The sequence below is a fragment of the Oncorhynchus clarkii genome, chromosome 21, assembly GCF_045791955.1.
Source record: "Oncorhynchus clarkii lewisi isolate Uvic-CL-2024 chromosome 21, UVic_Ocla_1.0, whole genome shotgun sequence".
In the NCBI taxonomy this organism is placed as follows: Eukaryota; Metazoa; Chordata; class Actinopteri; order Salmoniformes; family Salmonidae; genus Oncorhynchus; species Oncorhynchus clarkii.
In genome coordinates this window covers 6,866,182-6,879,961 of record NC_092167.1, presented here as the reverse complement: position 1 = coordinate 6,879,961, position 13,780 = coordinate 6,866,182, and the positions used below count along the sequence as shown (strand labels likewise).

Below are 13,780 nucleotides of genomic sequence, written 5' to 3'. Positions count from 1 at the left end.
AATCAGTGTAATCAGTATATAATCAGTTTAATCAGTATATAATCTGTGTAATCAGTGTAATCTGTATGTAATCTGTATGTAATCGGTGTAATCTGTATGTAATCGGTGTAATCTGTGTAATCTGTATGTAATCTGTACGTAATCAGTGTAATCTGTGTGTAATCAGTATGTAATCTGTGTAATCTGTATGTAATCGGTGTAATCTGTATGTAATCAGTGTAATCTGTATGTAATCATGGAATCTGTATGTAATCAGTGTAATCTGTATGTAATAAATGTAATCTGTGGCCCATGACCTTGAAGCGTTACGGAAATGTGACATTGAGGAGCTCCTCCACTGCATTACCAACACTACTGAACGGGGGAGGTGTGTGTGTGTGTATTGGAGGGAGGTGTGTGTATTGGAGGGAGTGTGTGTGTGTGTGTGTGTGTGTGTGTGTGGGGGGGGGGGGGGGGGAAGGGGGGGCAGCTTAATGTGTGTTGTGATCAAAGAAACAACTCAAAGGCAAAGCCACATGAAACGAACGAACAAGCCACATCCCTTCCTCCCTCCTCAACAGATCAGAGCTGTCATTGTGATGTTATTCCGGCCTGCATCAGAGCGTTTGTTTAAAAAACAAGGGAATATTAAAAGTTCAAAAGAGAGTGAGCAGCCAGTTAGCTCTTAGCCAGCTACCTTAACATGATGTCATGTACGCTAAACAGGAGAGTGAAAACAGGAGGCTTGCAAGAGGGGGTGTGTGAGAGGTGTGTGTTTGTTGTGGGGTTTGGGGAGAGGAACGTGGCGTTCACACTCCTCACTGGCCCATCCACTGGCACACTGATGGCTAATGACTACTGTTTGAGGGGAGCGAGGAGCGCACAGACACACACACACAAACACACGCTTGAGAGAGGCACCCTCAGTGTTTTGTAGGAGCAGCAGATTTAAGGAAACACATCAGATAAACAACCCTACCCCCCAACCCTCCCATCTATCCCAGAGGTACAGCTCAGATCAACAACCCTACCCCCCCCCAACCCTCCCATCTATCCAAGAGGTACAGCTCAGATCAACAACCCTACCCCCCCAATATCTCAGAGGTACAGCTCAGACAAACAACCCTACCCCCCCAACCCTCCCATCGGTACAACTCAGATCAACAACCCTACCCCTCCAGCCCTCCCGTCTATCCCAGAGGTACAGCTCAGATAAACAACCCTACACCCCCCACAATCTATCCCAGAGGTACAGCTCAGATCAACAACTCTACCCCTCCAGCCCTCCCGTCTATCCCAGAGGTACAGCTCAGATAAACAACCCTACACCCCCCACAATCTATCCCAGAGGTACAGCTCAGATCAACAACCCTACATCCCCAACCCTCCCATCTATCCCAGAGGTACAGCTCAGATCAACAACCCTACCTCCCCAACCCTCTATCCTATCCCAGAGGTACAGCTCTGATCGACAACCCTAACCCCCCAACCCTCCCATCTATCCCAGAGGTACAGCTCAGATCAACAACCCTACCCTCCCGTCTATCCCAGAGGTACAGCTTAGATCAACAACCCTACCCCCCCATCTATCCCAGAGGTACAGCTCAGATCAACAACCCTACCTCCCCAACCCTCCTATCTATCCCAGAGGTACAGCTCGTGACGGCCGTGTTACCGTAGTAGCGCACCACGTTAGTGGTGTAGCTGCAGCTGTGCAGCGCTGTGGCCTGCCTGTCAGCGCTCCGGCTGCCGGCGGAAGATTTATTCATCTAATTAAAAAAGTTTGAGAGCGAGAGACTTCCTCCTTCCCCAGCCAGGAGTGGTAGTGGTAATGGTGTGCGTCTTTGCCTGGGTCGCGAGGCATGCTCCACTTTGGGCACGGAGAAATTTGATTAAATAATAAATAAGCTAAGAGGGAGTCCTATCCAATCGCTATATAAAGCTTTAATGGAAACACTTCATTTAACCTAATTAATACCAGTGGCCTGGCATTACTGTGGAGGGGAAGGTACAGGAAGGAGGTAGGGTACAGAACACATGATGTAGCAGAGGCCTGGCATTACTGTGGAGGGGAAGGTACAGGAAGGAGGTAGGGTACAGAACACATGATGTAGCAGAGGCCTGGCATTACTGTGGAGGGGAAGGTACAGGAAGGAGGTAGGGTACAGAACACATGATGTAGCAGAGACCTGGCATTACTGTGGAGGGGAAGGTACAGGAAGGAGGTAGGGTACAGAACACATGATATGGCAGAGGCCTGGCATTACTGTGGAGGGGAAGGTACAGGAAGGAGGTAGGGTACAGAACACATGATGTAGCAGTGGCCTGGCATTACTGTGGAGGGGAAGGTACAGGAAGGAGGTAGGGTACAGAACACATGATGTAGCAGTGGCCTGGCATTACTGTGGAGGGGAAGGTACAGGAAGGAGGTAGGGTACAGAACACATGATGTAGCAGAGACCTGGCATTACTGTGGAGGGGAAGGTACAGGAAGGAGGTAGGGTACACCAATGTTAACCCTACCTTACATGTTATCCTATGGGATCCATCCTCAAGGCCAGTGTCCTCATATAATACCAGTGGGTTTTTAAAGCCATTCATTAGGACATATGGCTGAGGTTACATAAGGAACAGTAGATCAGTACACGGCCGACAGCATCCCAAATGGCACCATATTCCTTATGTAGTGCCCTATCGGCCCTGGTTAAAAGTGGTGCACTATGTAGGGAATAAGGTAACATTCGGGAAGCAGTCATCTCTATGGATCACTGATTTCCCAGTGTAATTTCACTACTTGGTAGAAGCCTTAGATTCCCTCTAATTACAGTCGGGTCAGATTGCGTCAGACACTGTACATCTAATGTCTCTCACTCTGAAGGTGGTTGTGGAGGATGAAGACGTTGGTTAGGGAGAAGGAACAGGGACCATGTCTGTTACAGTGAACCTGCAGTCATGTTGATATTGACCAATGAGATTGTTATGTTTCTTGGTGATGGTTGTAGGCTGTTCACAGAGAGGACTTACATACATAGCATAGCAAACCCCCCCCCCCACACACGTCAATCCTTCTTCATTTCAAGTGCTTTCCTGATTTAGTGGTGAACTTAAGCCTCTTAACTACTACATATTTCTCTGTGGGTTTGCTATCCATTATATAAACACACACACACCACAGGGCCAGGTGAGAGAGAACAATGACACTTGGTATTAGATTCAGCATGCAGCGCTGGGGTTCTGCAGCATTAGAATCTCCCTACCTACTGCCAGTCAGTTTATGGCTGGTCATTTGCTGTGCAGGCATCTTGGCCCAGGGTGACCTGTAGTGGAGGGCACTGCTTTATTACACACATCTATGCATGCAGATTCCCTTCCAGGTGTAGGCTTGGGCGGTAATGCACACACAAGGGAATGGGAAAGCGCTCACGCTCACACACACACAGAGTGAGAGAGGAACGAAGACAAATACACTAGCACTCTCTAGCAAGCATAGACACACACACAGAGAGAGAGGAATGAAGACATTCATTAGCACTCTGGCAAGCATAGATGCACCCCCCCCACACACACACAGGTAAACAAACAGGCAAAGTGTTCCTTTTTTCAGCTTGAAAGAACATCATTCCAACCCAACCAATGTGTAAAAAACATAAAACAGCCTACATCTCCCTCTGTCTGTTTGCACACACTGCCGAGAAATGTAAAGATAAACCCTGTGAGTGTCCAGTGAACCGACGCCTACGGTTGGTTTCCTGCCTTCAGCAACCCAGAGAGATCTGCAACATGCATCTCTGGCAAATCCAAATCAGGCTAGGAGAAATACCAGGAGACGTATGTAGTAAGGAGAGTCCCAGTTCCCAATTCCACGTTGGTTTGAAGAAAAGAAAAAACAGACAAATCTATGAATTTGCAGTCTCAGTGTAAGAGGCTAATGGGTCTCCAGTGTGACAGGCCTCGCTTTGTGTATTTGCTAGTGAGCAAAAGCACTGATCCACATAAAGTGAAGACTGTTCCAGATCTCTTTTCTCCTCCTTCCCTCTCTTTTCTCTCACTCTGTTCTGTAATTTGTTTATGCGCCATTATGGCTGCAGCTGTTGGTAAATCATATGTAATTACATTGTAAATGCCCCGCGTGGAACGGAGAAAGCGATTAGGCTTTAGAGAAGAGAAAATGATTTTAGTTGGGGTTGATTAAAATGGCATTTGGCTGTGGTGTGGCGAATGAGGCGTACTAGCGGAAAGAAAACAAAAAGCAATGAAAACACTGGATCATGTTGTCCTCTGCACTCGACCGAAGGCCACGCGGAATCCTATTTGACCAAATCATTACCATCAACAACGGAAATCATCCCATCCAGAATGAAACAGAAGACCAGAGAACAGATTAAAGAATCACTGTTAAATGGTTACTAAAAAGCTAGGATAATTCCAATTCCCTTCCCAAATGAAGAAATTAAACAAAATCACTGTTAAGCATTTTCCAAATGATGCAGAAACTCTAATTCAGGACACCCAAAGAGAGAAAAAGGGGAACAGAAAACCAAGAACAGGAGAAGCGCAGAAAGAGGCAACATTTCACCAGCTGTAATCAGCTCAATATTCAAATGTATGAGATGCACACAGCGGCATCTAGAAAGGAGCACACCCAGGGAAATGTGTAACTAACCTAAAAACAACACTTATTCTGGGAGGTCTCAGAAGACTCTCATTTCCATTTAGTACATGTTGTTCCCGGCGTCTTTATCAGATCTGCTATATAGGCACTGGTGTCTGAACTATTATTATTATTATATATTTATACTATTATTACTATTACTATTATTATATTAGCAGTTGTAACGCTGCCACTTCTGATGTGTGCATACGGTGTGTGTGAATGTGTGTGTGCACGGGCAGTCTGAATGATGACACCGGGCTGAGACACACAGTGCTAACTCTACCTGCTAGTTTGGCCTGTTAAATATGCATGAGGTTTGGACAGGCTTCATCCTCTAGGGGGGACGGCGGCTTGTGTTAAAGAACTTCCAGGTGGGAACGGGAACAACACTGCTGATCACACACACACACACACACACACAATTATAACAGACAACCTACCCCAACACAGACAAATGAGGTACTGGAGATGCAGGGGGAAAGATAAAATGGCTTTATGGGGAGCAATTTACTCCTCTTTTGGGCACCAGTTGGGAGAAAGTGTCGACAGCCGCTGTGCGTGGAGCGAGGCCGCCATAAAAAAACAAATGATGGCAGAGCCTCACTAATGCCCACTCTGCCTGTGGAAGAGCGTTTCAGAGTCGCATCGCACAGCACACTCTCCCCCTCTCAATCTTTCTCTCCCCCTCCTGGCAGTCGGAGAGGGGGCCCTCTCCACCAAATTACAGTTTCTGTCATTTGAAAGCCCAGAAGAGACAAAGAGGCAGCATCTGTGACTTTTCTCCTGCGCTCTACACTCCCATTGAGGCCTCGTCGAGTGAGGCCAATGTGGATTTTCACCCAATATGCCCGGGTGCGGTGCGGCATTGGGAGGGTTCACCTGTACTTGTAGTTAGGAGGAGAAGCGTGTAAGTGGTCTTAGTGCCAAGAGAAGAGCGATTCACTGCCACATAAGGTAACCAGCACTAAGACCAAGAGCAAGCCAGATTGGGTCCTGCTCCCTCCAAAATACACCCCTCAGAATAAACCGCTGAGCAGACATGTGATCTGACCTTCCAATCTTCAGTTCCATTCAAATTCAACAATGAATGCCTTCGCGGTAAAGCTCATCTGAGGACCTCTAAATATTGCATCATCCGGCGCGGTGGTGGGGAGTTGAGAAAACAAATCAAACTTGCAGTGTCTGCTTTTCTTCCTGCTTGAGTATGTTGTTGCTTTCTACAGCCGTGGCCTCTGCAGTTTGTGTGGAGTGTCACCGCAGCTGTTAACAGACCAGCTGAAGAGAAACAAGACGTAGTTCAGCACGACTGAAGAATATAGACCCGGTGAAACAAGGGCGGCCTAGAGATGTGAGGATAAAATCATGACCATGACAAACTACTGCCCCCTCTAGGATGACCGTGTCCTCAAAAGACAGAGGCCAGCGGTAGGCGGGGGAAACAAAGAGCCACCCTCTACAGAGGATCACATGGGAACAGGGACTTGCTTATGTGCACGGAGCTTTATCCAGCCATCTTCTGTCCGCATTAAGCAGGGTCGTGTTCATTTGAGCACACAATGGAAAACATTTTCAAACATTTCGCAACTGAACACAAAAAATGTGCATTTCGCATTGGCCTTTTTCAATCCGTTTTTATTCCATTTGGTGCCTAATGAACACGGTCCAGGAGTGGAGAGCTGTTTCTAAGATGGTCCTAGTTCGCTGCTTCACATTAAGGCCTGGTTAGAGCCCCCTGCATTCCCTTTCGGACAGATCGATAGAGAATGTCCTCTTATTGACATCAATACTGGCAAATGCTAATGGCCTGGCACACCAGTGTTACGAGGCTCCCCATTGACTGCTCCTAAAAACAATGTGTGCCGTCACAGGTTAAGGCACTCCACAGTGGCGGACAGTTCTGGTGCATTGGGACCTTTAAAAACCCATAGGTTTTCACCGAATGAGGGGAACATTTGAGAAAGAGAGAGCGAGAGAGCTAGCGAGAGGTGAGAGTGAGACATAAGGAGAGAGAATGAGAAAAACTAGAACACAGAGACCAAACCACAGAGCATAAGGAACAAGAGGGAGAAAGATAGACTTAGCAACAGAACAAGAGAGAGATTGAATACCAGCATGATAGTAGGAAGGAGTGTGACTGAGTGGTGTTCCAGCATCATTAGGTGGAGAACAGCTGCTGGGTGTAAAGGTAGAATGTGAATAATGTGGACAGAGTGGCACCTGGTTGGGGGAACCACCACTCATTTGAAGGCTGTACCACTGTCAGCTCTTAGCTCCTAACTCTGGTCTGGTCTGGACTAGGCTGTACCGCTGTCAGCTCTTAGCTCCTAACTCTGGTCTGGACTGGTCTAGGCTGTACCGCTGTCAGCTCTTAGCTCCTAACTCTGGTCTGGTCTAGGCTGTACCGCTGTCAGCTCTTAGCTCCTAACTCTGGTCTGGACTAGGCTGTACCGCTGTCAGCTCTTAGCTCCTAACTCTGGTCTGGACTGGTCTATGCTGTACCGCTGTCAGCTCTTAGCTCCTAACTCTGGTCTGGTCTGGACTAGGCTGTACCGCTGACAGCTCTTAGCTCCTAACTCTGGTCTAGGCTGTACCGCTGACAGCTCTTAGCTCCTAACTCTGGTCTGGTCTGGACTAGGCTGTACCGCTGTCAGCTCTTAGCTCCTAACTCTGGTCTGGACTAGGCTGTACCGCTGTCAGCTCTTAGCTCCTAACTCTGGTCTGGTCTAGGCTGTACCGCTGTCAGCTCTTAGCTCCTAACACTGGTCTGGACTAGGCTGTACTGCTGTCAGCTCTTAGCTCCTAACACTGGTCTGGTCTAGGCTGTACTGCTGTCAGAGAGGGATGGGGAGAGGAAGAGAGAGATGGGGAGAGGAAAAGAGAGATGGGGAGAGATGGGGAGAGGGAGAGAGTGATGGGGAGAGAGGAAAGAGAGAGAGAGAGAGATGGGGAGAGGAAGAGAGAGATGGGGAGAGGAAGAGAGAGATGGGGAGAGGAAGAGAGAGATGGGGAGAGAGAGAGAGATGGGGAGAGGGAGAGAGATGGGGAGAGGGAGAGAGATGGGGAGAGGGAGAGATAGGAGAGAGAGATGGGGAGAGAGAGATAGGAGAGAGGGATGGGGAGAGAGAGATAGGAGAGAGGGATGGGGAGAGAGAGATAGGAGAGAGGGATGGGGAGAGAGAGATAGGAGAGAGGGATGGGGAGAGATAGGAGAGAGGGATGGGGAGAGAGAGATAGGAGAGAGGGATGGGGAGAGAGAGATAGGAGAGAGGGATGGGGAGAGATAGGAGAGAGGGATGGGGAGAGATAGGAGAGAGGGATGGGGAGAGATAGGAGAGAGGGAGGGGGAGAGATAGGAGAGAGTGATGGGGAGAGATAGGAGAGAGGGATGGGGAGAGATAGGAGAGAGGGATGGGGAGAGATAGGAGAGAGGGATGGGGAGAGATAGGAGAGAGGGATGGGGAGAGATAGGAGAGAGGGATGGGGAGAGATAGGAGAGAGGGATGGGGAGAGGGGATGGGGAGAGGGGGATGGGGAGAGGGAGAGGGGGTTGGGGAGAGGGAGAGAGGGATGGGGAGAGGGAGATGGGTAGAGGGAGAGAGGGATGGGGAGAGTGAGAGGGAGGGATAGGGAGAGAGAAGGATAGGGAGAGGGAGGGATAGGGAGAGAGAGGGATAGGGAGAGGGAGGGAGAGAGAGGAGAGAGGGATAGGAATAGGGAGAGAGAGGAGAGAGGGATAGGGAGAGAGAGGAGAGATGGATAGGGAGAGAGAGATGAAAAATGGAATGATATCTGTAACATTTCCCCAGACCGGAACATTCCTTTTCCAACAAATTCTACCACACGTTTACACACACACACTCTTTCGGTAATTAAATCTGACTAATAAAATGTTTTCTCACAAGCAAAACTGTCGCAACCGACCGATATTACTGTGCACTTTGCTTCACCGTTTAGGGACCATTAAGAGACATCAGGGAGCTTAAGAGAACATGAAAACACAGTCTACTATCTTCTCTTGGTATGTGAGACACAGTGACCACAGGCAGAGTATGAACAGAACCGAGCACAGTGGGAACTAAAGACAACTAGGAGTTTTATTTACACTTTATAACAGTGTGTCTTCAACCCCTTTGAAAAAAGAGGAGGGTGAAACACGTCGGATTGATTCCCTTTGGATTTACTCCGATGTCCCGAACGGCTCGCCCAGCGCCTCAAGGTCAGTCAAGGAGTCTTCGCCCCAGCTGCGTATTTTTATCCAGACAGTAAATGGAGTGATGACGGCAGCTGCCCAAAAAAATTAACTTGTCTGACCTCTCACCTCTGATCTTAAAACACTTAAGCGTGAGAGAGAGGAGTGAGGGAGAGACAGGGAGGGAGAGAGAGAGGAGCAGGTAAGGTGGGGAGAGACAAGGTCAAAACTCTCTCCCAGGTAGATTGCTGTCTGTTGTGGTCGACCTGTTTGCCTCGTACAGAATTGTGCTACAGTATGGAAACAATTTTGGGAGCGAGAACATCTATTTGCGGGTGATGAATTCACAGCATCCTATACGTGTCAGAATCTATTGCCATAATAGCGTATGGCGTGGCATTGGGGGCTGCACATTTAGGGAGATCCCTGCTCTCTGAGAAAGGTGGGAATACAGACTGATTAGGGGGAAACCTACTGCTTGACGGCAATTTGTCGGTGCCGGGCGCCTTAGGACCAACTTAACCACAACACAGAAAGCTATGTCATTATCAAAAACCAATCTTCCTAGTATTTCTAAAATCACCCCCCCTCCCCTACATTATATATTCTGCCGTCTCGGAAAAAACATGTCATGAAATTGCAAAGCACTCGGCTTGTAAGAACTTACTGGGCCTGGGCTTTGAAGTGCTCTTCAAGGGGCTGTGGGCCTTAATGTGGGAGGGGGGGGAGAGAAGAGGATAAGAGAAGGAGAGAGAGGGTAGGAGGGAGAGAGCGAGAGAGCGAGAGCGCGAGAGAGAGAGAGAGAGAGAGAGAGAGAGAGAGAGAGAGAGAGAGAGAGAGAGAGAGAGAGAGAGAGAGAGAGAGAGAGAGAGAGAGGGTTGGAGGGAGAGAGAGAGAGGGAGAGGGTCATAGGGGGTGATTCTGGTCATATTTGCCTGCCTGCTGAAAATAACAATCGTGTTTTTCCTAACGAGCACATAACTCTCTCGGTGGGAGACATCGGCCAATTAAAAACTAAAAAAAGGCCCCACATTGCTGGTTCATCTGAAATCATGAAAAAAATCTAATAAAAGATGACTAAAACTGTGCTTGAACGCAAAGACTGCAGTACTACCAGCTGAGCTGCAGCTTTAGCTATGTTTCCTAAACCGAACGTGTGTCTCTATCCTGTTCTGGTTCTTCACATGTGCTTTTCACGCTTCCGACTGTTATCAGGCTAATCAACCCAGTCTGTGCCAGTGTGTTTCCTGTCAATCACACTAGTCGTCACGGTGATCACATAGGTTACATGGCACATCATCAGCGCTCTACATAACTTCCTCCGGGGACGTGGGGGATATATGCAGCTACATGGAGGGGGATCAGCAGGAGGAGATCTGTTCTGATCATGCGCCAACACCTGAACATCTCCTGGGTGGGTGGTGTGTACGTACGTGGTATTAGTGAGGGGTTATGTCGGGTGCCAAAGGCTGCCAAGCTCCAACGTGATAGGATTGTCACGCCCACGGAGACGCAGGGTTCCGATTGGCTCTAAATTAATGCAAATTTATTAATTATCGCAATAAGACAAATTAAGTGACGACGAAAGTCAATTTCATGGCCTCTGCCAAAGTCCAGTGGCACTAGTCAGAATGCCTTCAACCGAAATGAGTCTTCAGCATTGACCCCAACCCCTCTGAATCAGAGCGGTGCCTTAATGGACATCCACGTCTTCTGCACCCGGAGAACAGTGGGTTAACTGCCGTGTTCATGGGAACAGTGGGTTAACTGCCGTGTTCAGGGAAACAGTGGGTTAACTGCCGTGTTCAGGGGAACAGTGGGTTAACTGCCGTGTTCAGGGGAACAGTGGGTTAACTGCCTTGTTCAGGGGAACAGTGGGTTAACTGCCTTGTTCAGAGGAACAGTGGGTTAACTGCCTTATTCAGAGGAACAGTGGGTTAACTGCCTTGTTCAGAGGAACAGTGGGTTAACTGCCTTGTTCAGGGGAACAGTGGGTTAACTGCCTTGTTCAGGGGAACAGTGGGTTAACTGCCTTGTTCAGGGGAACAGTGGGTTAACTGCCTTGTTCAGGGGAACAGTGGGTTAACTGCCTTGTTCAGGGGAACAGTGGGTTAACTGCCTTGTTCAGGGGAACAGTGGGTTAACTGCCTTGTTCAGGGGAACAGTGGGTTAACTGCCTTGTTCAGTGGGTTAACTGCCTTGGGGAACAGTGGGTTAACTGCCGTGTTCAGGGGAACAGTGGGTTAACTGCCTTGTTCAGAGGAACAGTGGATTAACTGCCTTGTTCAGGGGAACAGTGGGTTAACTGCCTTGTTCAGGGGAACAGTGGGTTAACTGCCTTGTTCAGGGGAACAGTGGGTTAACTGCCTTGTTCAGGGGAACAGTGGGTTAACTGCCGTGTTCAGGGGAACAGTGGGTTAACTGCCGTGTTCAGGGGAACAGTGGGTTAACTGCCTTGTTCAGAGGAACAGTGGGTTAACTGCCTTGTTCAGGGGAACAGTGGGTTAACTGCCTTGTTCAGGGGAACAGTGGGTTAACTGCCGTGTTCAGGGGAACAGTGGGTTAACTGCCTTGTTCAGGGGAACAGTGGGTTAACTGCCGTGTTCAGGGGAACAGTGGGTTAACTGCCGTGTTCAGGGGAACAGTGGGTTAACTGCCTTGTTCAGGGGAACAGTGGGTTAACTGCCTTGTTCAGGGGAACAGTGGGTTAACTGCCGTGTTCAGGGGAACAGTGGGTTAACGGCCGTGTTCAGGGGAACAGTGGGTTAACTGCCTTGTTCAGGGGAACAGTGGGTTAACTGCCTTGTTCAGAGGAACAGTGGGTTAACTGCCGTGTTCAGGGGAACAGTGGGTTAACTGCCTTGTTCAGGGGCAGAACGACAGACCTTCTCAGCTTGGGGATTTGATCCAGCAACCTTTCGGTTACTGGCCCAAAGCTCTAACCACGAGGCTACCTGCCGCCCCATGAACAGGAGGGGGAGTGAGATCCCCCTGAATGCGTGATTGAGTGAATGACCGAGAGAGAGAGAGAATGATTGAACCAATTAAAGCAAAGGGGTCTTTGTGTCTGTGTGATGATGCAACACGCTCATTAACCCCTGCTCTGTCCAACCAACTCCTCGTTCCCACAAGGCATGGGACCAAGCACACAGTCACATTGAATCACAGCCTGCCGTCCTATTCAAGGAGCCAAAACTGGATAGGTGCTGGAGCCAGCCTTTGGCAGACTCCTCTACGGCTGTAGTGTGTAGTGTACACACTAACCAGCGTGTTGTTAGACACAGGGCTATGCATGAGACGCCACACACAACTGTTCCAGCTATGTTGTGTCTGAACACATTACTCAGACAGAGTGTGTGTAGAAAACATTGGTAAGAATATTAACGGTAAGAATGTTTATTTTTAAAGGAGAGCCTAAAAGAAAGACGTTCCTTAACATTGTAGATGTCTAATGCCTTTGGGCTGTGGATGAGTGGAGGGGGTTGAGTCTGGGTCAGCTAGAAGAATGATAATGATATAAAATGTGAGGGTTGGTTCTCTCTGTCGATGGCAGGGGGTTGGATGGGTTAGTAGTAATTACATGAGTGGCTGGCCATAGTGCTGCTTCACTGGGCTCGGGCTAACAGGCCTACGTAAACACACTGTCGCTCACAACACACACACACAGAATGCAAACAGACACCGACAGAAACACAAACATGCAGACAAACACACACACAACCTTGGCAGCCCACAGCGAGAACAATGATGGCCATTAGTACAACAGCAACAGTAGATGCTGTACACTAGATCACCTCTTTAAGCTCAGAGGGCTAAACTATGGACCTCTCCTTACACCGACCCATAATGCATCGCACACAGAGAGCGAGGGGAGGAGGGTGATGGCAGGTGCAGCCATGCCAAAACACCTGGGATTGTTATTTATTCTGTCTCAAACGTTCCCTCCCTCCACTGGGGAATGACAGAATAATCTGGTGATTTATTCCAGTCTTTTAGTAGCAAAAGCAAGCGGAATGTTGGTGTGTTTCTCTGCAGGAAGGTGGAGGATGCAGAAGGGAGATACATGTGAGAGCAGAGAGAGACCGTCTGGGCTGTGGGGCAGAACTGCCCGTCATACATGAAGTCAGCCTCCAACTAGTCCCGTCTCTCGCACACACACACACCAAAACAACCCAGTCAAAATATCAGACAACACACTCCCCCCCCCACACACCTGTCTCCACGTCCTGGGTGTAGAAGTGCATGGTGTCCGTGATCTCAGTGACATATACAGCTCTGTAGTTGGCTGTGCGCTCTTTCTCCTCCATCACGTGCACCACCTCCTCCACCTTCTTCTCCTCATAGTTGGCCCAGATCTGAGGGGGGGAAGGTCACATGATTAGGGTGAAGCATGACAGAACACTCCCTGTTCTTATGTGTAATATAATGATATCATTAATATGAGGTCTTTCTCGTTAAATTGGGGATCTACTTGTAGGACAAATGAAATAATATACAGTCCCCTGTCTGACTGAAGACCACAGCAAAAAGGACATTTCTCATGTCTAAACCTCCAGCTAAGCATGCCAGTTCCTTATTATATGTCACATGATCAAACATCTAACATACTCAAAACAAACCCAAACCAGACATCAAACTACTACTTTAATCACTGCCAACTCCAACAGAACAATTCATGTACACTCCTAAATGACTCCCATTACTTGATTCAGGGCCTGTTTTGATGCCAAAGGGAAATACGGTCTAGAACAAACAACCCCTAGACCGGAGAAACATGGGTCTGTTATCTAACAGCAACACCAATCCCCCGTGGGACAACCTCTCTCCCTCTTTCCCTCTCTTCACCATCCTCTAGAGTGTTTCCGGTGTGGAAACCAGGTCAGCTCCTCTCCAAGGTTGGGCCTCTGTCGGGAGGGCAGGAGGCTCATTAAGGGAAGAGTGTTCCGCTTGGGGCCACA

At 48.7% G+C, this 13,780-nt stretch overlaps 1 protein-coding gene across 1 annotated transcript in view; it reads right to left on the bottom strand.

Moving 5' to 3' along the window:
* LOC139378428 (staphylococcal nuclease domain-containing protein 1) overlaps positions 1–13,780 on the bottom strand; it is a gene marked incomplete at its 5' end in the record, with an annotated part of 274,769 nt that overhangs the window by 54,418 nt on the left and 206,571 nt on the right. Inside the window, 1 exon segment of the mRNA XM_071120595.1 lies at positions 13,036–13,177. Coding sequence (XP_070976696.1) covers positions 13,036–13,177 — 142 coding nt within the window.